General features: G+C 46.4%; 1 protein-coding gene across 1 annotated transcript; it reads right to left on the bottom strand.

Annotated features, from left to right (window-relative positions):
- Nucleotides 1-19,236: 19,236 nt before the first annotated feature.
- Nucleotides 19,237-22,878, bottom strand: LOC310865666 (erythroid differentiation-related factor 1-like; the record flags this gene model as incomplete). Its single annotated transcript, XM_083774875.1, has 1 exon — nt 19,237-22,878. One exon carries the CDS (start codon nt 22,876-22,878, stop codon nt 19,237-19,239), a length of 3,642 nt encoding a protein of 1,213 aa, XP_083631001.1.
- Between the last annotated feature and the right edge of the window lie 3,116 nt (nt 22,879-25,994).

Below are 25,994 nucleotides of genomic sequence, written 5' to 3'. Positions count from 1 at the left end.
GTGTGTTTGTGTGTGTGTGTGTGTGTGTGTGTGTGTGTGTGTGTGTGTGTGTGTGTCTGTGCGTGCGCGCACTGTGTATACTGTAGCTATGTTTATCCATATGTGGGTGTATTTGTGGGTGCTGATACCTTATGCTTGTCTGTGTGTTACTGCATCTGTGTTTGTATGTGTACTATATCTATAAATACCATGCAAGGAGTTGTGTGTGTGTGTGTGTGTGGGGGGGGGGGGCAGTCTGCCTAATTGTGTGTACAGTATGTGCGAGAGAGAGCTTGCATTTGCACACGTACAGTACATGGTGTGTATGGTCTAATCTGCAGGGGCCCATTATTACACTTTCATAAATAAATGAACATTGTATTTTGTCTATTCAGTGTGACAGACAGACATACAGAGGTGATTCTAAATGTTGGAGTCTATTCAGTGTGACAGACAGACAGACAGACAGACATACAGAGGTGATTCTTAACATTGGAGTTTTGGAATGCTGTGTTCTGAGACAGCTGCAGTGTAGCCTGTCATTCTCACATCGCTCCGTCGCTCGGGGGCCAAAAGCGAGGAGGGGCTGTCGTGAAAACGCAGCCTCATCTGATAAGGCCGGCGGTAAGAAGATCCACCCAAGTCTTCTCCTCAGACGTAGCATGAAAAGGCAGCTCTCGTGTCTGATAATGTAAACATTCTCCAAGAGTATTTTCTGCGTAGGCGGAGAAGAATGAGCTCCAATTCTATATGGTACTTAATGGGGGACAAAAAAGATTTGGAAAAAAAAAACGAAAGTGCGAAGATGTGGCGCTTTGATGACAATGACCGTATTATATGCACATTTGGTGTCCGTTACCTGGTGTAGTAGGTCAAAGTTCTTAGTTTTCCACTGGCACTTTTTTATAACCTTCTCTCAGGCTATCCAGATAGAAACAACTTGTGAGGATATTGCAAGTGGGCCCCCGAATAATTGGCAAAACACTAAGATGGCATTCATAATATCCTAATACAAAAATATGTAATTTCTTTCTCTATTTATAACCTTGACAATTTAGATGTGTATACTGTAGGTTTCAAGATTTTCAAGTGGGTTGAGATCCAGAAAAGGCAGGGAACCACTGTCATAGACACATGCACATACAATCGCTACAACAAATTTGGATTACCACCCCCACCCTCATTTTTTGGAGCAATTTGAATTGCTCCAAATAAGCTATGCCACTGTGTTTCAAGCAGTTCTTGAAAGAAATAACCTAAAAGAAAATTATGTGGATCTCGGGATCCGCATAAACAATGCTGTTCATATGGCTGGACTGTGACAATCTACAGTATGTCATTTGTCCATGACAGTGCCTTTTAACCAGTGGTCGTGGGACCACCAGTGGTCCAAATGGGTCCATTTGGTTTCACTTTACGCCTACATATAGGCTAAACATACCATCATCATCACTCGTGTTACATTGACATTGGTGACCTATACATTTCTGCAGCACTATAGGGTAAAAGGAATAGTCATTTCACTTTCCCCAGATGAAGTACCAGGCCCCTCTTCTATACAGTATATCTCCCTGGTTCAAATATGTAAAAGTGTGATTTTGAGTCCTGTTTCATTTGCACAGTGAAGGCGATGAGAAACTCTCTCAGGGCAGCTGCAGGTTTTGGAAATACCAGTCCCTGATGTCAGAGCCCTGCTCTGTCCTATTAGGGCTAATCGAAGCCGAATGTGTCATTAGCTAATCGAGGGGTCATTTTGCCTCCCTTTCAAAACATAATGCAGAAGGGGCAGAGCCCGCTGTCCCTGGCTCTAAACATAATGCAGAAGGGGCAGAGCCTGCTGTCCCTGGCTCTAAACATAATGCAGAAGGGGCAGAGCCCGCTGTCCCTGGCTCTAAACATAATGCAGAAGGGGCAGAGCCTGCTGTCCCTGGCTCTAAACAATGCAGAAGGGGCGCTGTCCCTGGCTCTAAACATAATGCAGAAGGGGCGCTGTCCCTGGCTCCCCAGCCTTCAGAGGCCACCATTATACTTCAATGGAGGGTAAACAGTGGCTCCCAAAAATGACGGTCTCCAAAGTTTAAAGCAACATCGTTTATCACCCTGCCAACCACTGCAGGTGTGACCTCATTCCCACAGCCTAATCTGCTGCCTGAGCCAAGGGTAGTGCGTGTGCGAGTGTGTGTGTGTGTGTGTGTGTGTGTGTTTGCACCCAGTGAAGCGTGCTTTTGTGTGCAAATGAATTCATACACCACAATCCTAATGAGGATTATGCTTTTGTAAGAGTGTGAGTTTATATACAATTTACAATTGCAATTTAGGCATTTAGCAGACGCTCTTAATCCAGAGCGACTTACTAAGAAAGTAACAGTGGAATATCTATATTATGAGACTATACATATAAACTATATATATATACTACTATGGCTATGCTATACATATGTACTATGGCGTGCTATGACTATATACAATGCAATTATAGTGCTGTCTACATAACATGCTATAAGTCTGTATCAGATGCTATAAGTCTACAGAAATGCTATCTAAGGGGGTAGGGTAAGTGCTATGGGCCATGATGGAGTCTAAAAAGGTGGGTTTTCAGACTACGGCGGAAGATTGGGAGTGATGCTGCAGTTCTGACTGCAATGGGAAGTGCATTGAGTTTGGGACGTGTGGAGCGTTGTCCCGGCGTTTTTAGTGAGGGTACTTCCAGCTTCCCTGCGTTGGCTGATCTGAGTGCGCGGGAGGGTTTGTAGGGTTCAATCATACTTGCAAGATATGGGGGAGCCATACCTTTGGTTGCCTTGAATGCCATCATCAGAGTTTTGTATTCTGTGCGGGCAGCGACCGGGAGCCAGTGGAGGGAGCGGAGCAGGGGGGAGACATGTGAGAATTTTGGCTGGTTGAAGACCAAGCGAGCTGCGGCATTTTGGATCAGCTGGAGAGGCTTAAGTGCACATGCTGGTAGGCCAGTAAGGAGGGAGTTACAATAGTCGAGTTTTGACAAGACTGTTGTAGAGGGTATGCGCATGATTAAAGTGAATGGCACATCGATTGGCAAATCGAGTGGCAAAGCAACAGGAAAAGTGAGTTTACATTTTTAATTTTGTGTAATGCAATCAGATAGGACTTTTCTGTTTGGATGCATGGGCTGTCAAGGCCAGAAAGTTGTTTTTTGCCACACACTAGGCATTCCTGCATAACTTCCGGGTTTGATGATGATGTCACGTGCATACTCTCTATTGTTGACAAGACGGAGGCTGCAGTAATTTTGACCTCAGTGCCAACAGGAGACAAAGTGTTTAAGACTAGTCCTTATTCACTAATCTATCTCTTTCACATTTTCTCTCTGTCCATTAATAACTTATTCCAGTTAGCTGCTTTTAATATAAAGCACCTTTATGAGGGACCCCTTAAGGTGCAACTATATTGGCTGTCTTTTATGTTAATTACTTCATCGGTAAAACAGGTCTGGATTATCGACCTTGTCAGATCATGCAACGTGAATTAACACATTACGTGTGGTTGACGGAGATCTATGGCAAGTCTAATCCAACACTTTACCGCAGATGATGGACATCTCCCTCATATGGTCTTTTCAGTGGTTTACGATAGATGGCGCTCTTGCCAACGTATGAATGGTTCTAGGTTGCTGAAGAAATGAACATTTCGCCTGCCTCAACATTATCAGATTTAGAAAAATGCATTCAACGGAGTTCCATTCCTGCTAAGCAACAAGCTAGAGATATTACGAGAATGCAAATCCAAAACAGAAGTGTGTACAGACCTTTTTTGGGCGGAGGCAGTTGAGTCTTGAGAGACTAATTAAAACCAACCTTCAACGTTACACAGAATGTTATTTGTTCTATGAGCAAGGTACAGTTTAAGCCAAGGCATTTGAAATGACTGTTGTGTTGATGGTCTTGGTCACTAGTGGGTCCATATCTTTCTCACAAGGGTCAGAGTTCAAAATGCATTAGTCAGCCACTCACCTTGAAACAAGTGTTTCTGTCAAGGCCAACAACATGGCTGTGGTTACACTGTAAACTCCTGGGTGTTCATTTCATAACCATCACAGTGTAAATGTAACCAAATGGACCCCCAAAGGTTTGGTTTTACAATGTCAAAGGTACAAATGGATGAATGAACACAGGATTTTACTGTGTGTGTGTGTGTGTGTGTGTGTGTGTGTGTGTGTGTGTGTGTGTGTGTGTGTGTGTGTGTGTGTGTGTGTGTGTGTGTGTGTGTGTGTGTGTGTGTGTGTGTGTGTGTGTGTGCGTGCGTGTTCGTTGTAAGAGAGAAAGCATGTGCATGCATGTGTCTGTGCCCCTGCATACTTGTGTATTTGCAGGGACACATGCACCCCCCCCCCGACCACACACACACACCAATCCTACCTTACCACCCAAGCAAAGAGTGTGTGTGTGTGTACTATATGTGTGTGTGTGTGTACTATATAATGTGTATCCCAGTTGTGTATGTGCATGTTTCAACGTGACGTCGTGGCCTCGGTCTACTTTAATGAACATGGGGTCATGTGATCAGGCGTCGTCGGGGTCAAGGCAATGGAGGGTGAAACGGCAGGTGGAACATCGATGCCATTGGCTCGCTCGTCCCGTATCGACCCAAACGGGCAAATAGAGGACGCTATTGATTGACATGTTTACTGGGGAAGTGTGTTTAACAGCAGAGTTAATGTGTTGGACACACATGAGGTAAAACTACACAGGCCACGGCTCTATTGACACAAAACCCGTCCCAAGGGTTCCTTTCTAAAATGTTATGTCTATTTTAGAGAAAAGAGGGGAAAAAAAGGTAGCCTGATGCTCTCTGAAGTTACAGTACATTCCCTAAAAAGGGTACAGTTTTGTGTTTAAGCAATAAGCATAATTATATAAAACATTATTTTGATGAGTAGGACTAGATCTTGTGCCATGGTATCGATATTTTAATACAATTTATAGCTCAGTGGCCTTGTGGTTAGAGTGTCCGCCCTGAAACTGGGAGGTCGGATCGATCCCCGGCTGGGGCATACCAAAGACCTGTAAAAATGGGACCCAATTCCTCCCTGCTTTGCACTCAAGGGTATCTTTGCACTCAAAGATACCAAGCACGGCATGACTGCGGCTCACCTATACAAAGAAATGGTCAAATGCGGAGAACACATTTTGCAATTTGCATACAGCAATGTATGTGACAAATACTAGGACTTTAACATTAGTGCTCCTTTTGCTTCTACATTTCGGCGATTGCGGTGGTAGTTCAGTTCAGTCTTCTTTCACTCTCTCTCTCATTTGGTGCCGCCCCAAGGTTGGTGCCCTGTGCTGCAGCACCTAAAGCCTGTTGGTTAATGGAGAAAACAGTGGCGATTGTGAAATTCAGGCGAAACACAATGTTAATCATAAAGGTGGACGCGTTAAAATGTTACCACTTGAAATTAGAGTCAGGAGACTACGAACATGCATTAAGGTTTGAGCCATGTTATGAAAGATCAATATGAAGTACCCATTTTTGTGCAGTAATCTTTGATTGTTTATTATTCTGAAGGAAATGTGTTCAAACGCAACGGATTATTGAGAAACCATTGCGCACGCTGTATGCACTTAATGTGCAATTGGTAATGTAGGAAATTCATGTAGGCTATTTGTACTATAAAATTACTAATTAGTATAACAGTTTAATTACTAACAGTTAGTTGACAGGAGACGGGGAGATAGATGGGGTTGAAGACACGCAGCAACATGCTTGTCAAGCTGGATTACCAGCCTAGGTGCCTGGACCGTTAGGCCCAGGCCTTATGTCATATGTCATTTTAATAGTGCAGGACCTCCCTTTAGTCCGAACAGTCCGACGGGTCGGGCTAAAGGGAAGTCGGACGAGCAGGCAGCCCCTGGTTGGCTGCGCAAGGACTAGCTTTGCCATGGTGATCCACCGGGCGACCCACAAGGACTAGCTCTGCCATGGTGATCCACTGGGCAGCCCACAAGTGCAAACTTTATAGTGAGATTGACTCTAGAAAAGATGATGGGAAGACCAGAGAGAGATTAAGATGTGGGTCCACTTTTACTTTCACCAATTTCAGTAACATCTCATCACTAAATCCCACCCCAAAAAGCGATTGTCCAATGCCAATCCAAATAGTTTAGCAACGGTTGCTATGCAGGTCAAGCTTTCTTCACTGCTAACGTGCCTATTAGACAAGGATGGGTTGGGTAGGGACTTAGTGAAGGGATAATTGTGTCCTTGATGGTCTGCTAAATGAAAGAAATTGTAAATTCTAGGGTGTTCCAGGTGGTCCCCAGGTAAATGATTAATAGTTAGGAGTATATATATATATATATATATATATATATATATATATATAATGTATATGGACGTCACAATCACATTGCACAATTGTATAATTTGTACAGGTGTCTTTAAATAGTCTCTGAGAATGGTACAATTTAGTAATTTTGGTTCCATTTGTACACAGTATGTGTATGAGTACCAGAATTGTACCTCTCAGTCCCGGCATAGTAGTTCCGGAGTGGTTCCAACGGATTGTGCGGCCCTGTCTTTCCCTAGTGGTTCTGATCAAGGGTAGCTACTGGGATGTAAGTCGGGACTTGATCACCCCGGCTGGGTCACCCGAGTGAGGGCTATGATGTTCGAGAGACCCGAAACCCCGATGACCTTGGGGTACATCACTGAGGATACGTCCCAGTTGCATCCAGGCGATGTATTTTCGTTCTGATATTAGTAGTTTCTGAAGTGTGTGTAATCACTGTAATGTAGTAATTGAAGCTGGGGATTCGTAGTGGGATATACATTTTGTGTCCCGAGTTTGAATCTGGCTTCGTCATTTCTTGCATGCCCCTCTTCTCTGTGCCCTCAGTTTCCAGTGTCTATACACATTCTAAAGTAAGCAACACATAAAGTAGGTGGCATGCACTTTTAGCTGATCTGAATACGTGTAATAAATGAAAGTTAGACTGATTTTTTACCAATCTGGAAAATATATGCTTACCAATAGCTTTTGTGGGAGGCAATCAAAGTTGGGGTACCTAGAAAGGGCCTGGAAAGATTGAAATTGGCCAATATGAGCTTGTGGGATGACTAATTGTGGGTTTTCTGGGGTGTTTTTTTTTCACTTTAACCAAAATGCTTAAGTGGAAAATTACGGCCACCACAATTTGATGGATAAGCCCTCTGAAAAGTAGGCGTGGCCGATTTCATGGCCAGGGAGTAATGTTTACTAAGAACTAAACTAAACTAACTAATGTTAGATGTTGGATTCAGCACCCCAACAAACCCATAATACAGGCTAATATTGGCCAATTTACAATGCTCCTGTTTTTCTCCCAGGCCCATTGATTGCTTCCACAAAGTTTCTGTGAGGAGTTGTTCTGAAACTACTTGAGAGGTACTAAACACCTTTATGGTGTCTACTGAATACGACCTTTCCAGGTCAAAACGTTGGTATTCGTCTAATAAATTATCCTGCGCCGTGGCTATGAGTGTGCAGACTTTTCTTCACTAGTAGACACCTTTTATATAGGCTACACATTTTTGAAGAAAGCTATTGGTGTTTTCCAGATTTGTGTTTTCAAACATTTTGCTAACTTCCCCTTACTAAATGCCTTAAAGGACCACTTTTCAACCTATCTTCATATAATAGGTCCTCACTAATAATCATGAAAACATTCTTTTCTACTCAGTCTGTGTCTCATAGGACGGCTGTGGGCAGTTAGAAACCGTCTTCCAGTGACATCATCATTAGGCAGATTTATTTTCAAAAATATTTAGATTTTTATTATCGTGAGAACGATGGCTTCCATTTTCGCATTGCAACTTTTCAGGACTAGAAAGCCAGCAGTTTTTATTAGCTTGTATTCCCCATCGATGATGTCACTGGAAGACTAAAAGGTTGGTCTCAGTAGTCAGCATAATGCAACATTAATGACCAACCCAGTGTGTTGCCTTGACAGTAACTAACTCTCTCACCACTCACCCTGAATACTGCTCTCATCCTGTCTTAAACATACAAACCTTCCAGGGAATGAAATACGGAGGGATCCTGATGCACAGAGGGGCCCCATTTTTCATCATCTACTTCCATCTCAAGATCAAACGGCGGATTACTACAAAAATATAGGAACACAAGTAGCAGCTCTGAATTCTTCTGAACCAACTCTCAGCCATTCACAGACAGAAGAAATGGAGAGGGGAGAGAGAGTACACAGTAAAATCCTCAGTGTTAATTTATCCATTTGTAACTGAGATTGTACAAATGTAAACCATTTGGTTACATTTGTAACCACTCAGACACTCAGGATTATACTGTGTAGAGGGAGTAGATTAAGTAGTCTCAAACAGGCTCGGTTACTCACACACATAATGCCCCCTGCTGTGAAAACACTGACTAATTATTAAGAAAACAAAGGGGGAATCGCCATGTGACATGCCAACGCACACACAGCGACGGCACGGCACAGCAGTTGTGCGTGAGTTGTTTGGGTTGAAAACGGCAAGATTAGCCGCTCTTCCCTCGTTACAACACAGCAGAATGATCTGTTCACAAAAGAGACAGACTTAGAAAACAAGCAAAGAAAACGGTGCTCCTCTTTCACTGCTCTCCTCTAAGCTTTAAAAAACACTTTAATGGAGTCCGACACAAAACTGTTTCTGTGCCCGTCCCCTGTCTTTACAGAGAAGAAAAGTCCAAGTATTCTGTGGTTGAATGCTGCACCGGCCTGTAAAAAGACAAATTCTGAAGGTTATCTTCACTGTACTAGCATGCTAACGCTACCAAAGCCAGAGGTCATTAAGACTCAAGCACTCACTCTGACCATAAAGGGGATCGTATTGTTAACATCAAGGACCAAAGCTCATAAAAAGCTTGGCCCAACGACAACACTATCACTCCCAATGAGGCTAAGAACTTGGCCATGGTTAGTGTGGGGCTGAGTGTTTCTGAATTGGGCCTGAATGTTTTTTGTATTGCCTTCTTTCATGCATGATGAAGTTATACAATCTAAGAGTCCTTTCTGTGTGCCCCCTCTGCTTTTCCAATCTTAATGCTGAATCAAAGTGTGTCCTACTACACACAGCCAAGCATATTCCCGCCAATCACGCTCTGTGTTTCAAAATAGGGTGGGAAGTATCGCTGGGAATAGCATTGCGCTCGGCAGCGCCGTCGGTGCCTTGGTCCAGTGCCATGTTTTGAATCTACTCTGAGGCTAACGGCAGCATAACCCACAGAACCTCACTGTGACGTCATCAGTGTGGCCTATTTTATTTCTGGCGGAGTCAAAACTCAAAACAACTGATGAAAGGTGGTGAGATGTGGCTCTTAATGGTCTCTCAAAGAGACATTGTTGCTGCAGAAGGCCTGCATGGTGCAGCTTCTAAAAGAGTTAATGTGCGATGAATGGTGCACATTGGTGTTTGTTTTTTGTGTGTGATTAATATTAGTGTCAGAAACTATCATTAATGGTATGAGCAAAAAACTAAAGAAAGAGGAGGTGGGGTTCAAAGGGGTGCATACTTAGTTTAGACTAGTCATTGGTTATGGTTAGACATGGGTTAAGGTTAGGTTTAGGTGTGCTGCCCCGTGGGAGGTTAGGTTTAGGGCGAGGGTTTGAGATAGGTTGTAGTTGTAGGACTAATGACTGGTCTAACCAATGACTAGTCTAAACCAAAAACTGTCTAAACTAAGTACTGCACCCGGGTTCAAATGAAGTATGGTATCTCTCTTTCTTCAACCACCCCTTTTTCTGTCAATACCTCTCAATGCTCACTCTGTCTCCATTACTCTCCATTTCCTTCTGCGTCTATCACTTTTTCTTTCCGCCTCACACTCTCTCCCTCTTTCTCACCAGCTCCTAGTCTTCCTTGTTTTCTCTCTCTCTCTCTCTCTCTCTCTCTCTCTCTCTCTCTCTCTCTCTCAGATGATCAGGTTAACTCCTCCACAATGTTTCCCCTAATGGAAAGTATTCCAGACTCCTTAGCTGAGTGTTGTGACGCCTGTCTGCCATGGAAACAGACGTGGGGCTATCGCGCCGTTGCTGCGGTTGATCAACAGTTATGTTAAGTATACTGGCACTGTGCTCTCACAGGCCGGCCGGCCAGCCTCCAGACACACTACATTCCTATCGGACGTGCACTGTTTATTTAAGTCTTATATGTATGTGTGTGTGTGTGTGCGTACACACACACACACACACACACACGCACACGCACACGCACCCACACACACACACACACACACACACACACACACACACACACACACACACACCCACACACACACACAGCTAATGAGTGCATGTGTGCTAATGTGCGCTCGCGTGCAGCCGTGCATGCACGCACACACACACAAAATATGTATATCTATATATATATAGGGTTAGGGTATTTGTATACACTGTGTGTGTGTCTAGCCCACATGTGTACAGATGTGTATAAAAGCACATGCATGCACACACACACACGCGCGGTCTGGACCTGTATTCCGACTGTGATTACACGAGCCATGGCAACACTTATATATATAATAGCCAAAGATAATAACGGCAATTTCTATACTTATGAGAGTGATTAAACACAAGTAAAATATGCTGTGAATGATATTTTAAGTAGCAGCCGGTGGTTTTGTTTGTGTGTATTGTTCCAGCATGTTATTTTCTCTGGCTCCTCCTCTCTGTATGTCCGTCAAAGACGCTAAGCCATGTATTTAAACTTGACAGGCCAAGTCATTCTCTGTTAAGAACGTAACAAATTAATTAAGCATGATAGAAAAGCTACAGGTTCCAAAACAAAAGGCTTTTGGCTGCATGTTTTCACTGTTGACAAAAAGGATCGTCGGTCTCTGGCAAGATTTACCATTATTCAGCAGTGGTGTAAAGTAAGTATAGGCTACATTACCCTAAGTGCTGTACTTAAGTACAATTTTGAGGTATTTGTACTTTACTTCAGTATCTCCAATACTTTAACTTTTACAGTTCTACTCCGTAACATCTCGGATCAATTTTTTTAACTTTTACTCCACTACAGTAGTTAGTTACTAGTTACTTTGCAGATTTGCAGATCATTACTAAACATCCATTAACCACTTCAACCCTGTATCCATTTCGGCCATTTGAAAATAGCCGATCTACAAGTTCACAATGCATTTCAAACATTGATTTGAAAACATGAAATGGGACATTCTGCATAATGAGTACGTTTCTCTTCTGGTACGTTTTAATGCCAAAACTTTTACTCAAGTCCATTTTGAATTCCGGACTTTTACTTTTATTTCTAGTAATCAAATAATGTCAAATAATGTGAATGAGTACTTTTTCCACAATTGTTATTCAGAGGAAGATATGCATGAAGAGGCTTTGCAGAGAGATAGGATGAAGCCAGTTTTGTTATAGGCTACACAGTGAACCTCTGCAGCCTAGCTTCAATAACAAACAAGAGTCAAGACACAGACTACGATTTAACTCTTTTATTGCGGCTAGCTGTTAATCCCAGTTCCCAGTGCCACCATCAGTTTGCCTGCCCCCCCGCGCCACATACGCACACTCAACACACACACTTTGCTATCATTAGAGCAAGCGCACACTGTTTACCTGTCGTCAGAATCGTTTACATGTCGGGAGCGATGCGGTACAAAGTCACAAATTACATCCGAACTTTGGATGGCAGAAGATCCACCAAGGACAGCTCTCCAAAATTCCGACTTATGGAGGCTTGAAAATCCTACTTTGAATTGAGGTAAAGTGAGGAAAGGTTTAACGTCCCATAGTGGTGGTTGTGGTGACGGAAACGTTGCATAGCAACCGGACCAATGTTAAAAGCTGCCGTGGGGCTCAACCATTATATACACGGAGTATACGTTGGGGTCCGTATATATATATATACGGACCTAGCAAATAACGTCCCCTAGCGGCAGGGTCTGTATATGACCTGGCGCAAAAATAATGAATACAGCAATTTCATACAGTAAAATACAACAAGGCAACCTAGAGGCGTGCATAGTTGATCCGTGTTTTCCGCACCCTCTTGTGGCCAGATTTGACATACACAGACAGACAAACTCCATTACAAAATCTCAAAGTCAATCGAGTCATAATAAATGGTGTTATCTAGAGAGCACATCGATAGGAAAATAGCACATTGGAGGAAATGGTGTAATATGTCGTTTATGAAGTTATCTTCATTACCACATGAGCTTGCGAGTTCTCAACAGGCCCGAAAATTAAGGCCTACCCCTACCTGGGCCCTAACTGAGCTGGCCCGAGGCCCCGTCTGGCCTTATTAACCCTCCTGGGTCGAATCCCGCACAGGCGCGCCGCGCGCACACATTTTACGCTCTACCAGATCTGAAAACGTCCTTAATATGGGCATTCCCAGACCTGTTGTTTCAGCGCGACCTCGCCCTTTAGGGCATCTCGCCCTCAGGGCGTCTTAGTGGTATTCAGACAGCCAGCTATGGATGAAATGCTCCCAAAAAAGTCTGCATTTAAAGATTTTAGAAGCTTTGTTATTGGTCCAGTGTCTAATTTACGTCATGATGATCACTTCACACAGGTGTGACTTTTTTGTGGATGTTTAACCCATTGCTGGCTGTCAGAATGGAGAAAAAAAAGTCATAAAAAAAGTGTTATATTATTACTTATAGCTACTTTAAGTCCCATTAACTGTGCCACCAGGGTACTTCTGTAGTCGCAATCTGGTGGCACTCCCAATAAGACAATAATGATCCGATATCCTTTCCTGTTGTAGTCAGGGGCACAAAAAAAGAAGCAGCCCTTGCCAGTACACCAGTAGTTCCTCCAGTATGTGGTGAGGGTCCTCCTATGGGTATTAGACATAGACACAGCTGCTTTCGTCCTCGGCGCAGAGCTTTTTCCAAGGTTCTGGGCGGGATCTCTGATCCACTGGTCACCTTGTTGTAGGGGACATAAGGGCATGTGCGTGTGTGTGTGTGTGTGTGTGTGTGTGTGTGTGTGTGTGTGTGTGTGTGTGTGTGGCTGTGGCTGTGTGTGTGTGTGTGTGTGTGTGTGTGTGTGTGTGTGTGTGTGTGTGTGTGTGTGCGCGCCTGCCCGCCAGCCCGGGGACAGTCTTGTAGTTAAGTAGTCCAGCGAACCACATCTATATACCCCAGCTGTCCCTTCAGAGACATCAATAAATACAAGAAATACTGAGGCGAGAGCTCTGCCAATTCTCCCTTTAATTCTCCCGGTTGTTCTCCCCTTTAAAGAAGGGTAGCAGCCATTTACCAAGAATAGATTCATGGCTTTCACCTGGATTCCCCTAGTCGGCCTATTTCCTGGAAGGAGCAGTTGGTCCTCGTATTGCGTAGCCTCATTATAGTGGTACAGAGAAGGTCACACCTATAGAAGGGGGAAGGGTCTAGAGAAGGGCATGAAGCTACATTAACCCCAACACACTTAAAGGCCAACGGGGAGGGCCATAATTTATGATGCAGGGTGTGAGACCACCCAACGACTGCATGGGCTTCCCCTCACAGCTGCTTGCCTTGAACCCTGGTCACAGCAGGGAACCCAACCACAAATACACACATGCACACCCAATGTATGTGTATCGTGTACTCAATCATGCATGTGCACATATCAGAATCAGGGTTCTCTCCCCATGTACACCTGGGCACTGTGCACTGGGGACTTGAGTTTCTGTGTGTGCGTGCGTGCGTGTGTGTGTGCCAATTCAGTTTTGATTTATTTAGATAGGATAACAGAGAGACAGGACAGTGAAGGCAGAGAGAACATGTAACAAGTCTCCAGCAGGAATCAAACAGGATGTGTTGTTGTGATTATGTAGTCGATGCACTATCCGGTCAGCTACCGGTGGAGCCCTTGATCACACATTTTGATATTACAAAGTTTCAACATAGGTTTGAGTCTCATCAGTATGTCCCTTCCATTGTCTCAGTTCTTTAAGCTTTTGATAATAATACATTATTATTATTATAAATAATACATTATTTCACTCACATAATATACAGTATATACAGCACTGACTGAGCAGCAGTTTTACGATACGTGTGTGCAAGCATGCATGCATGCACACGCGCGCACGCACACACCGGCCTCACAGACGTAGAAGCAGAGGTTATAGTATGTCTGATCAGTGCACCTGTTTTGGCAGCGGCACAACCCTGCTGGCCCCGAGAGAAAAAAAGACTCTTCTTTGGACGCTGGAATCCAATCGCTGCTCTAGTGATACGGAGTCCCCAGACGGCTCACCTGTTCCCATTCAGACGGGACGAGGGATCATATCTGCTTGGAAGGGAGGAAGGAGAGAGGATTACTGTCTCTCAAAGGAAGGACAGAGACGGCCAGCTTAGATGACACTCTTTTTTCTTCTTCTTGAAAACCAACTCGTTCTTGGCTCTAGGCACCTCTCTCATCCTCCTCTTCTCTATCTGACCCTTCTTGTCCCCGAGGAGTGCATTGAAGAGGAGAGTTGGGGGGGAAAGGGTAATCGGAGTGAGAGTGTGCGTGTGGGTGCGTGTGTGTGCATGTGTGTTGCTTACACATTTTGTGCAATATCTGTGGTAAACATACAGTGTGTCACTCTGCACCCGTGCTGGCAAAAAATTGTGCACGGCTGCACACGTGCATGCACCTCTGTCCATGTTTGTCTGCGTCCGTGCGTGCGATACTCTAAGGTGCGTGCGTGCGATACTCTAAGGTGCGTGCGTGCGATACTCTAAGGTGCGTGCGTGCGATACTCTAAGGTGCGTGCGTGCGATACTCTAAGGTGCGTGCGTGCGATACTCTAAGGTGCGTGCGTGCGTGCACAGGTAGACACTGTAGATGGGTGGTGTTTTTGATCCTTTAAGAGCCCAGTGAGATGTGAGCCATAATACTGTGCCTCCCAGTGCTGTGTTCTGTGAAAGGTCACCAGGGGAGGTGGATGGACTAGAGTTGTTGTTCCCTCTGGGACCAAATTTCACCCTTACTTTCTCTTTTCTTTTCTTTTTGTACAAATACACTGTGCCCTTACCCCCTGGCTTCTATAAAGGTAGAATTCATACTTCGTCAGAAGACTGCATCGTCCAAAAATAGCATATTTTCTATGTGAAAACACTCCATTTCTGTCAAGCAAGGTATGAGTACAGCCTTAACCACAACCTAAACTAGACATTCAATTGACCTGCATATAGTATTGACTATACTATACTTTGGTCCCCTCATTTTTGTTCGCCTATTATGACATGCCCAGAATAGGGACGCTGGGGTTCATATGGTTAACCTGAAAGTGTGGTATAGGGCACACACATGTGGCAGGGCTCTGTCGGAAACAGTGGGCTGTGTTGACGGAGACACGCAACACCATCACAGATTTGTGTCAGTTGTACTGTACGCAAGGCGCTATGAGCTGCATCCTAATGCTATTGCTTTAAAGGTTTATGTATACTGGGGCTGTTATTTAGGACATCTCCTTCAGCAGCAAGATGTGTTCAATATTATGTATGTATATCTGCTGTTCTTCTCTCCCCAACCATTGTCTTTATTGTCTTAAAGGCGCCCTCCAGCCAATTTAACTTCCTGTTTCCTCCCCTAATGTTCTTACCAAACCGCACATGGTACTGGTTTGAGGTTGAACGTCACACCCCTACAGCATAGCAGGCAGACTAGAGGTCCATTCCCATGAAGACACCCCTACAGCATAGCAGGCAGACTAGAGGTCCATTCCCATGAAGACAGTGTAAAGTGATTGTTGAAAGCTAAAGCGAGAACATCAACCTATGAGAGCATTCTGTAGGTTTGATGCCTACTTTATGCTCAACTTGATGCATCAAGGGGTCCCCCGGGGCGCTATATAATTGTACAAATCGTTTTTTCTGCTCTCTTCGCGGAAAATAGCTGATCTACACAACGCTCAACAACGCATTGCAACGTGATGGGGTGTGAGCTGCTTGTAGTTTTTTTTCTCCAAATATTCGCCTATATATTATGACAAACCCAGAATGCGGACGCCAGGGTTCCAGTGGATTATAGATAAATAAAGATGGTATTGCTGTTATCTGCCCCTTGCCTCTCTCCCACTCTGTTGTCTGGCTGAGTTCCAGCAGGACAATTCAAAGGCCCTTTCTCTTATTGAATTTCACCCAGAAGTGATATCATAAACCTTAAGAGACTGGCTACTATACCTGGAGGCTGGTCTGTCTATCTGTCTGTCTGTCTGTCTGTCTGTCTGTCTGTCTGTCTGTCTGTCTGTCTGTCTGTCTGTCTGTCTGTCTGTCTGTCTGTCTGTCCAACATTAAGTAAGCTGTGATTTCAATTGTTGCTTCACATTGCACGCACCCACACACACACACCCACACACCATTCTGACTAAAGGATTCCAGTAATCAACCTGATAGTAGATGGCTCAAGACTCAACATAAAGAAAACCTTCATTGAGGGATATTCAGGTGTCATAGCCGTAATGTGCAGTGAGAATAAAACACTGTGTGTGTCAGCCCCTTAAGATTCAAGAGCTGCACAAAGATATGTTACAGTAAAAGCGAGAAACCATGCAGTAAAAGCGAGAAAACCGTAAGGCACCCATTTTTCCAGCCGGGCCCCCCAAGGGAGACGGAATGCCCCCCAGCAACATGTGGGGCATCGGCCTCCCGTTCGCCAATTTTGTTTTCTTTATCAACCGGGGCCACCTGTGTGCTTGCCCCGGCCGGCCTTGTCCCTTCCAATTCGGCACGGATGTCCGTGGACAATTTTATTTTAATCTGGGGTTCCTTGACATAAAGAAATGTGGGAACCACTGGTTTATACAACATTAGGAAGCAAGCCCAAATAAGCAACTACTTACTGTACACTTTAGAAACAAGCCCAAAATAACAGAAACCGGCAACTCTGACATTACAGAAAAAGGTTGCTTATAAGCACACATGGCAATACTGGCTGAAGGAAGTGAAGCACACTCACAAGGAAACAGGTCAATAATTATACATCTATCGCTAATGGATATATTAATTATTTACATGCTAACAATGAGTATATGAATTTAACACTGAGTTGAGTATATGAAAGGATATATATGTGTAGCCTACATAAACAGTGAATATGAGAATGAACACTTAAAGGGTAAGACCACTTTTTGAGAGGTTTGGGTTGTTTTCTTACCTTATTATGGGCAAACTATTCCATTCCATGAGTTATTTTGCTCCGTTGTGTTGTTTATTAGCAATTTAAGAAATATAAATTGTCGCTCATTGACTTCCATTGTAACTGGGAAACAGCTCTCAAAGTCACTCTTTTAGCACATAAACCAGCGCAACAAAAGCGGATTCTGATAGTTTACGTCTTTTAAGATTACAATAACAATAATATTACAATAAGCATGAACAAAAAAGCATCATACATCACATAAAATCACATAAAAAGCATTTATCATGAAACATGCGTAAGCTAAGAACGTAACAGTGGAATATCTATATATAATGAAACTATACATATAAACTATACATGTATACTTTACTATGCTATACATATGTACTATGACGTGTTATGTGACTACAAACAATGCAATTATAGTGCTGTCTACATAACATGCTATAAATCTGTATCAAATGCTATCTAAGTCTACAGAAATGCTATCTAAGGGGGTATAGGGTAAGTGCTATGGGCCATGATGGAATCTGAAAAGGTGGGTTTTCTAAAGTGTCTTATAAAGTGTCTCCCTCAAACACGTCCATTGAGTATGTTTTTAGTGACAAGCGGACAAGATCAAATCCATTTGTTTACATCCCCGTCGTTTCCAATAAGGAAGTGGTGTACAGTTTTGGTCCAATCAGATCAGACGCGAACAGCAGTGATTCGGTCGGCGTAGGCATACCTACCGGATCTTCTTTCTACACAAATTAGTCAAAACAAGACAAAGTTGACATTTCTTTTTTTTTAATAACACCGCATGAGTTTTCCTGATGTCATAAACTGTCAGAATCAGCTTTTGTTGCGTTCGTTTATGTGCTAAAAGAGTGACTTTGAGAGCTGTTTCCCCGCTACAATGGAAGTCAATGGACCCTATTTTTTATTTCTTAAATTGCAAATTGCAACACAACGGAGCGAAATAACTCATTGAATGTAATAGTTTGCCCATAATAAGGTAAGAAAACAACCCAAACCTCTAAAAAAGTGGTCTTACCCTTTAACAAGTTAACATGTAGGCCTATCTATCATAACTTTTCATAAATGGCTGGCGCATGCACATGATATCCGCGTCTGTATGCATCTCTGTGCATGTGGGGTTGTGCGTGAGTGAAACTGAGCACAGTATGAAAGATCAGTCACCCCCTCGCTAATCACGTCCGGCTGAAATCTATCTTTGTGCTGTCGCGCTTCCTTACGGGAGGCTGTCATCTGCCTTCTTTTGATGCTAATTAATGACGGACACTGCAGCTTGCCCCGGACGTCCCGAATATCAGGTCCCAAGCCTTGGGTTTCACTCTACCAAAGGGCCCCTGTACTGTGTGTATAATACACCATGTCACAGGCATATCTGCTGGGTAAGCAGGTCCCGCTGCGCTCTGAGACCCTCATACATCACAGTCACACCCAGACACAGCCCTGCTGGGGCACTGCGCCGCCCCATTCATGTCGCACACACACGCATAGTTCTGCTCATAGACGTGGGTAAGTGCACGCACATCGCACAGGCACATATTACTCACACTAGTGCAATAAGTTCATGTGCATATACACTTGAACACATGCAATGTAGCTTACAGTAGTGCACAGATATACACATTTCTTTCATGTGATATGCGTCTAATTTAGCCACATGAACCCAGACATCCCTATTGCAAAGATATCTGTCAATATGTATGGAGATATGTTAGGCGGACCATCTCCTGGCAGACAGCCGGGGACTTCCTATTGGTTTACCAACACATGTGGCTGCTCCCCCACACTGTGTACTATACACACTGCGTGTACTATACACTGTATTGTGTATAAGTGATTTAAAACATAAGGTGTATTGGTCGAACGACCATACAACCTCTGTTTTGGTCCCTTTTAAGGTGTTTGCTAAAACTACGTAAAATAACATCCACAAATGATGCATACAGCACAGTGTGATGTATTGCACAACATGGGTGGAAATTACAGAATTTAGACAGTTCTCGGTCTGACTAGATTAGAATTAGATTTGACATTTGTGATGATTTGATTGGCTGAGCACGGAATGTGATGTATGATGATAAGAGCGCCCCTCACTTAACACATGGTGTGATTTTTTACTTTCTACCGCTAACCGCTAGCTGCCCGCTAGCTGCTGCAGCAGCTCCATGTAGAGCTCGACCCGTTTTAGGAGCACTGCGTTCTTCTCGGCACGCAGCAGCTTGGAGTAAACATCCTTATAGGTGTTCAGCCGGCCCCGTTCCGTACCGCCGGACTTGCACTTCGTGGCGGCCGCCGTCGTCAACTTGACCAGCCGAAGCAGCAGGTTTGAAAAAGTCGTCTCAAACACTTCCGTCAACTTCACCACTTCCTGGTCGAGTCCTTCGGCCTCGGCGGGCCCAGCCCGGTCGGTCGTCTCCAGCAGTTCTTTACGGATGCCCTGGAAGGCATGGCGGGTCTGCGTCAGGATCTCCAGGACGCCCGTCACTGCCTTCAGCTTTGCCACGTCGCTGCTCTGGCCGCCCACCGCTGCGGCATCCTCCGCGAAGGCCACCCTCTCCAGCAGGGCACTAAGCAGCTCGCCGGGCGGTGCCGTGTCTCCCAGTCCGAGGAACAGGCGTGCGGCCTCGTCGTAGTGCAGCTCGGCCAGGCGGCGGTGTCGCTTCCCGGAGCGATCGCCACCGTCGCCACCCCGATTGCGGAAGCGGCCGTGGTGCATGGATGCCAGACGCTGATGGATGCCGGCCGCTCTGCGGCGGTGGCGAGAAGACGGCGACGACTCCTCCTGCTGCGCGTTGTCGCAGAGCTTCAGCGACTTCATCATGGCCTCCGTCACCTGGCGCTCCACCTGCTCGGCGGCCTGGCGGGACAGCGGCGTGTGGTCCTGTAGCAGCGACGCCAGGGTGAAGTACGTGGTGCACAGCTCCCAGGCGACACTGTCCCACACGGCCGGGTGGCGGCCCCTGCTGCCCAGCGACTGCGTGGCGCGCACGTAGTTGCTTATGGCCTTGTCGTAGTAGAGGGCCTCTTCGGTGGAGAACTCTCCTCCCCGGGCACGGCGGTGGGCGTGGGCGCAGACCCTCATGAGCCTGCCTGTGTTGCACAGCAGCAGGGCCGTGTTGATGGTGTCCTGGATCCTCTCAAAGTCCTTCAGACCGGCCTGTAAGCAGGCCAAGCTTTTCCTCCACAGCTCCTGCTCCGCGGCCGACACCTCCTTCTCTGCCGCCATGGCCGCCGCCCGGTTCATGTAGTAGACGCCTATCTCGTTGCGGATGTTGCCCAGCCGTCTCAGCGCCTGCGCCAGCTCTTCCGCTCCTCCGCGGAACCCCGACTCCGCCACGACGTTGCAGGCCGCCTCGTAGCACTTGCTGCTGGCAAACAGCTGGTGCTCCGGGTCCGTCGTTAGGGTGGCCAGGTCCACGGCCGCGCCGCCAAAGGCGTGGCAGCCACCGCCACTCTCATGGTGGTGCAGGCTGTCCAGGATCTCGTGGTCGTCTCTGGTCTGGTAGCCATACTCCTCCAGGTGGGCCTCCCTGTCGCTGGCGTTCTGTGCCAGCAGCAGCTGGATTTCCCCGCACAGCGACAGGCACCGGTAGCGGAACAGTAGCAGCACCTGCTGCGGATGATCCTCCTGCGCGTTGTCCTGACTTGCGGAGCAGAAGGCGTCGTAGCACTGCAGGCAGTGCAGGGCCAGTTTGACGTAGCGCAGCGCACGACCGTATTTGTGCAGGCCGGCGGCCATGCCGGATAGGACGTAGTACGCCTTGGAGGCCTTCAGGAAGAGCTGGAGCTTCATGCTGTGCTGCCAGGAGCCGGGGACCACCCTGGGGACCACTAAGGGGGCCACCCCGGAGCCAGGGACCACCTCGGGGAGCACATCGGGGACCACCGTGGAGCATGTCTTTTGGTGCTCCCTGATGGACTCCGCTCTGCCCAGGAGGCTAAGGCCTTTCTCTGTGTTGCAGGCTCCGCTCGCACTCCGATCTTTGTACTGTAGTGGTATGGTGGCGTTCGATTCGACGGATCTCGTTAGATCTTCGTCCACCGCTTTCAGTCCCTTCAGAACGTACGCCAGCACGTATCTGCACCTCTGCTCCTTGTCCCCGGACAGGGGGAAGGCACCGTTGGGTCTGATCCGACGAGTGGAGGACGACGCGTATCTCTCAGGAACAGAAAGCTCGCCGACAGAGCGGATCACGGCCACAGCTTTGCCGTAATCGTCTGGAGGTTCGGTGGTGTGCAGCGGCTCCTCCTGCTTTTCATCCCACTCTGTGTCGCTGTAGCCCGTGTCCTGTGAACCGCCGGACGGGAGCGACTCTTCCGCACTCCCCTCATCGAGCTGGACAAGCTCCGACAGCATGTAGTGGGCCATGGCCAACATGTGGCCGTGTCTCTCCTCGCGCTCCAGCAGCTTGACGCAGTTCAGCAGCAGAGTTCTAATGGTGCCGCTGTGCCTCCTGTTCCTCCAGCTCCGTCCAGCTTCCTTCAGCATCAGGTTGCTGGCCACCTTGTACAGCAGCACGGCCACGGGGAGGCCGAACGGGTTCTGACGCTGCCGCTGCTCCTCCTCGGCTTCTTCGTGGCACAGCGTGGTAAGGTCATACAGCTTTGCCACGTCACTGTCGCTGTCCTTGAACAGCCAGTAGGTGTGCCCCTCCTTGGTGCAGTTGGACTTGAGGAAGGAGAGGATGTTCCGCGCGATGTCCCTCACCTCCCCGGCGGAGAAGGTGGAGTCCTCCAGGTCGGGAATGTCCTCAGTCTTGATCACCTCGTAGCGCTGGACCACGCCGTCCATGTGGAAGCACATGGCGAGCTGTGGTACGTTGCACATCAGGTTGTCCAGCCAGTAGTCGATGCCGGTGAGGATGTTGATGGGCTTGTCCTTGTCGCGCAGGCGCAGGCTGACCGCCGGGTAGCGCCGACATCCGAAGATGGGCATGTCGGATCCCACCAGCATGTGGATGTCCTCGAACGTCCACGCGATGTTCCGGACAAAGTCGTTCCTCGGACCCCGGCAGTTTTCTCCCTCATCAAAGAATCGAGGCGGAGTCTGGTGGTCTTTGGGGAAGAAGTTTGCCACTTGGCCCAATGTGAACACGGCACTGTCCGCCGAACAAACGCTTTCCTGTTCGGGATCTTTAGATTCCTCCACGTCAGAGGATGATGCCGGCCAGGAAGGACGGAACTCCTCCTCGGCTCCGCTCTTCTCGTCCCTTTGAAGTGGATCTTCCTCCGAAGGCTCGTCGGCCCCATCGCCGTTCATACTGTAGTAGAGGAACTTTGACAGGATCTCTCTCTGAGAACAGAGTTCTTTGTTCTCCTTTTTCCTCTTCCACTTCCTGTCAGTCAGTCTCTGGTAGAACTCCCTCAGCCACATCCAGTCTCCCATCCGAGACGACCTGACGAAGAGCTCCTGGAAGCTGAGCTCGTCCAGGAGCAGCGTGCGTCCCACGCGGTGCACGGCCATGCTGACACGAGACCTGCTGTAGGGCATCTTCAGGAGCTTCTTGACGTTCTCCGAATCCGACACCAAGTCCACGTCCTCTCCGATTGAGTCGATGAAGTTGTACGCCATCCCAAAACTGGAGAAAGGTTTGCTCTTGCTGCCACTGCTGCCCCCGATCTGAGGGTTGTCTCTGAGCCAGTTGGCGGGCGGCAGCTTCAGGTTCTTCAAGTTCATCTTCAGCTTCTTCTGCATCAGTACGTAGTTGACGAGCAGCGGTGCGGCTGAGTGTTTGACCACCGCGCGGCTCTTGACTTCTTTGTTTCCCGAGCACATGTCCGGCGACTTATTTTGTTCTCTCGCGGAGCCGCACGGATCATTCGCCTGTTTGGCAATTTCATGTTCTGAAACCGTTCCGGCTTCTCTGCCCCCGGGCAATATGCTCATCTTTTGTCACAGAACCTTGGAAATGTTTAGTCCAGCTGACGTTAAAACAAGACAATCTGTCCAGGCTATTAGTTAACTAACTGAAAAATGCTACTCAAATGAGCGTTGACTGCGTTGTCTGGATTCTTGAAAATGGAGATTGTTTGATATTTAGGGAACGCTGATTGAGGTGAGGTGTTTATGAGATTGCAGTGCTTTTTTTGGTCTGCTAAAGTGCTCTTGTCACTCAGGTGAGGTCACGATTAGTCATCTATTGGAGTCTCAGCAGGTCAGCCATGTCATCAGACTTAGCCATATATGGAGTTATAAGTTAGTATTGTTCTATATTTTTTGTGGGAACGGATCGTTTCTCGGTATTGGATGGCTGCAACATGATTGATTGATTGATTGATTGATTTTTAGGGGCGCTAGCCCATCCTATGCCCAGCTTTGTGCGTACGTTGAGATGATTTCATTGTCTGAGCGCGGAATGTGATGTATAACGATGTATGATGAAGAGCGCCCCTCACTTCCCACAAGTGTGATTTTTTTTTCATACCGTTTGCCTTTAATTGGACTTCCACATTCGGTCTTATTTCTGGAAGAATATAGAATATTATATCCTGAACATAACATCCAATTAATTAATTGTATGAATTCGATTTAAATCAAATGTTAAGGGGCCTCTGACCTGAAGGAGATAATTGCGACTGTAGGTCGCAGGTATCTATGAAAACCTGCAAAACAGTTTGTCCGTCCGTCCGTCCGTCATGCCTCGTAACACGCTTCATATATGGCTCCATATGTTGATCTGACCTCATCTTCTAACCCCATCTGACATCATCAAACCCTGTACACTCCAGACACTGCCCAAGCTGCCACCCTTAGATATCCATACTGTATATGGAGCTGACCTGTTCTGACATTCCAGATGTTAATCTGACGTCATCAAACTCTGTACACTCAAGACACGCTCCATATATGGCCAGTACAGAATTCATTCCATATGTTGATCTGACCCCCCATGCCAAAGCCCCAGCGCTAGCCCAGCAGTCATGCCGTTACCCTGGTGCATGCGTGCACACGAGGTCGCTTCTCGCCCTCCGGGCGTCTTACTGGTGTTAGGCTGCATCCCAGTGACCTTACCCAGTGATGTTCTCAACACAGCTGCAGCTAATCAGATTGATAATGGATGTTTGATTTTAGATGTGTACTATTGTCTATCATGCTTGCATTGGTGGTGCATTTATATAGTGCTTTCATCCAAAACGCTTTACATAGATTTACATTCACCCATTACATTACATTCACCCATTCACACACACATTGCAAGGCACCAACCTGCACATCGGGAGCAATTAGGGGTTCAGAGTCTTGTTCAAGGACTCTTCGACACCAACTCTGGGTGAGCCCGGGATCGATCTGCCATCCCGACCACTCTACGGGCCACTCTATACACCTGATCCACTGCCGTCCCATGGCATGTGCGTGGCTCTGGATACACTTTTTTTTTGCTGCAGCTGTGCTTGGTGGGCAGCTGTTTAGTCTGCCAGGTTTTTTAGCCTGCTGTAATTTCTTGACCTGAAGTTGAAAACAAATATTCAGCCTAGGGTTTTGTGCCCTCTTAAACACCCATTAACACCTGAGGCTGATTAAAAAAAAAAAAACTTCTAAATCCGTTTCCTGAAAAAGCTACGTTTCCATGTCAGTGATTTAAAAAATGTTGAAAACCAAAAAACAGGTGTTAAACACTTTAAACACTCTGTATAGTCACTAAATATTCATCGGAGTGCTCCAGTGTTTTGTTTTGTTTGTTGTTGGGGTGTTACATATGGGATAATTAGAGCTATCATCTCTACCTGCATAAACCACAGCCTCCTGCTGCTCAGAGACCAAACCTTAATGTCAAACAGACAGGGACAGAAGCTGTGTGTGTGTGTGTGTGTGTGTGTGTGTGTGTGTGTGTGTGTGTGTGTGTGCGTGTGTGTGTGTGTGTGTGTGTGTGTGTGTGTGTGTGTGTGTGTGTGTGTGTGTGCATGTTTTAATGTGAAACAGTCAGTGCCAGTGTGTGGTTACTTTTGTGTGTGTGTTTGGTGCATGTTTAATTTGAACCAGGCAGTGGTGATGCGTCAGCGGCATAGAGGGAAAAGCATGACCATCCAAACTGCCCCCTAGGGACCCTGGGAACCTATCCTCAGCCACTGGCATGTTCCGTAGACCGTACCACCAGGTCCCGGCCATCAGAATGGAAAATTAGACATTTTAACTAAAGTCTGTGTGTTGGTATAGTTCCGTGAAACACAGGATTAGCTAAAACAGTTTAATAACATTGATAACTAGAACTGCACTCTGTCGAGTGCATACTTGCTTGTTGCACACTAGTAGGCCATAAATGGCCAACTAGTGCGCAAGCAGAGTGCGCAAGTACTTTCGACCGCTGTAAACTGTCAAATCTCAGTATCTCTGTGAAGGAACGTTTGAAATGTCTAAATATTAGGTGTAACTATTTGCTACTGTGGTATATTTTATACCATACAGAGTTTGTGAGACACGGCAGACAGACGAGATGATGTTCCAAGATGTTGTTTATTCAGAGTCCACAGCGCAGCAGCAAAGCATAGCATAAGCTCACACAGGAGCCAGAGCCAGCTGACCACAAGTCGTGACCAGCCTCGACTGACTAACCCAGGTCCCAGTTACACTCAGAGTACAGGTATTAAGTACAGTTTCTCAAACTGGGACATACGGACCGGGCGAAACTATTACTTGCGCGCTCTGCTTGCGCAAGTAATAACATCAGAGACAACACAGATTTGGCACCATTTGTGGCAGTAAACTCTGTGTGTGTGTGTGTGTGTGTGTGTGTGCGTGTGTGCGTGCGTTACTATGTGTGTACTGGTGAAGGTCAATGCTCCCAGGCGTGTGCTGTGTCTTTCAGAGGGTACACCACAAGATCGTGTGTCAGGGACAAGAGTGGCTCAGAGGAAGTGTGTGTGTGTGTGTGTGTGTGTGTGTGTGTGTGTGTG

This window comes from Protomyctophum parallelum (assembly GCF_964188405.1).
Source record: "Protomyctophum parallelum genome assembly, chromosome: 10".
NCBI lineage: Eukaryota > Metazoa > Chordata > Actinopteri > Myctophiformes > Myctophidae > Protomyctophum > Protomyctophum parallelum.
The sequence above is the reverse complement of the archived record's forward strand: the minus strand, read 5'-3'. Positions and strand labels throughout refer to the sequence as shown.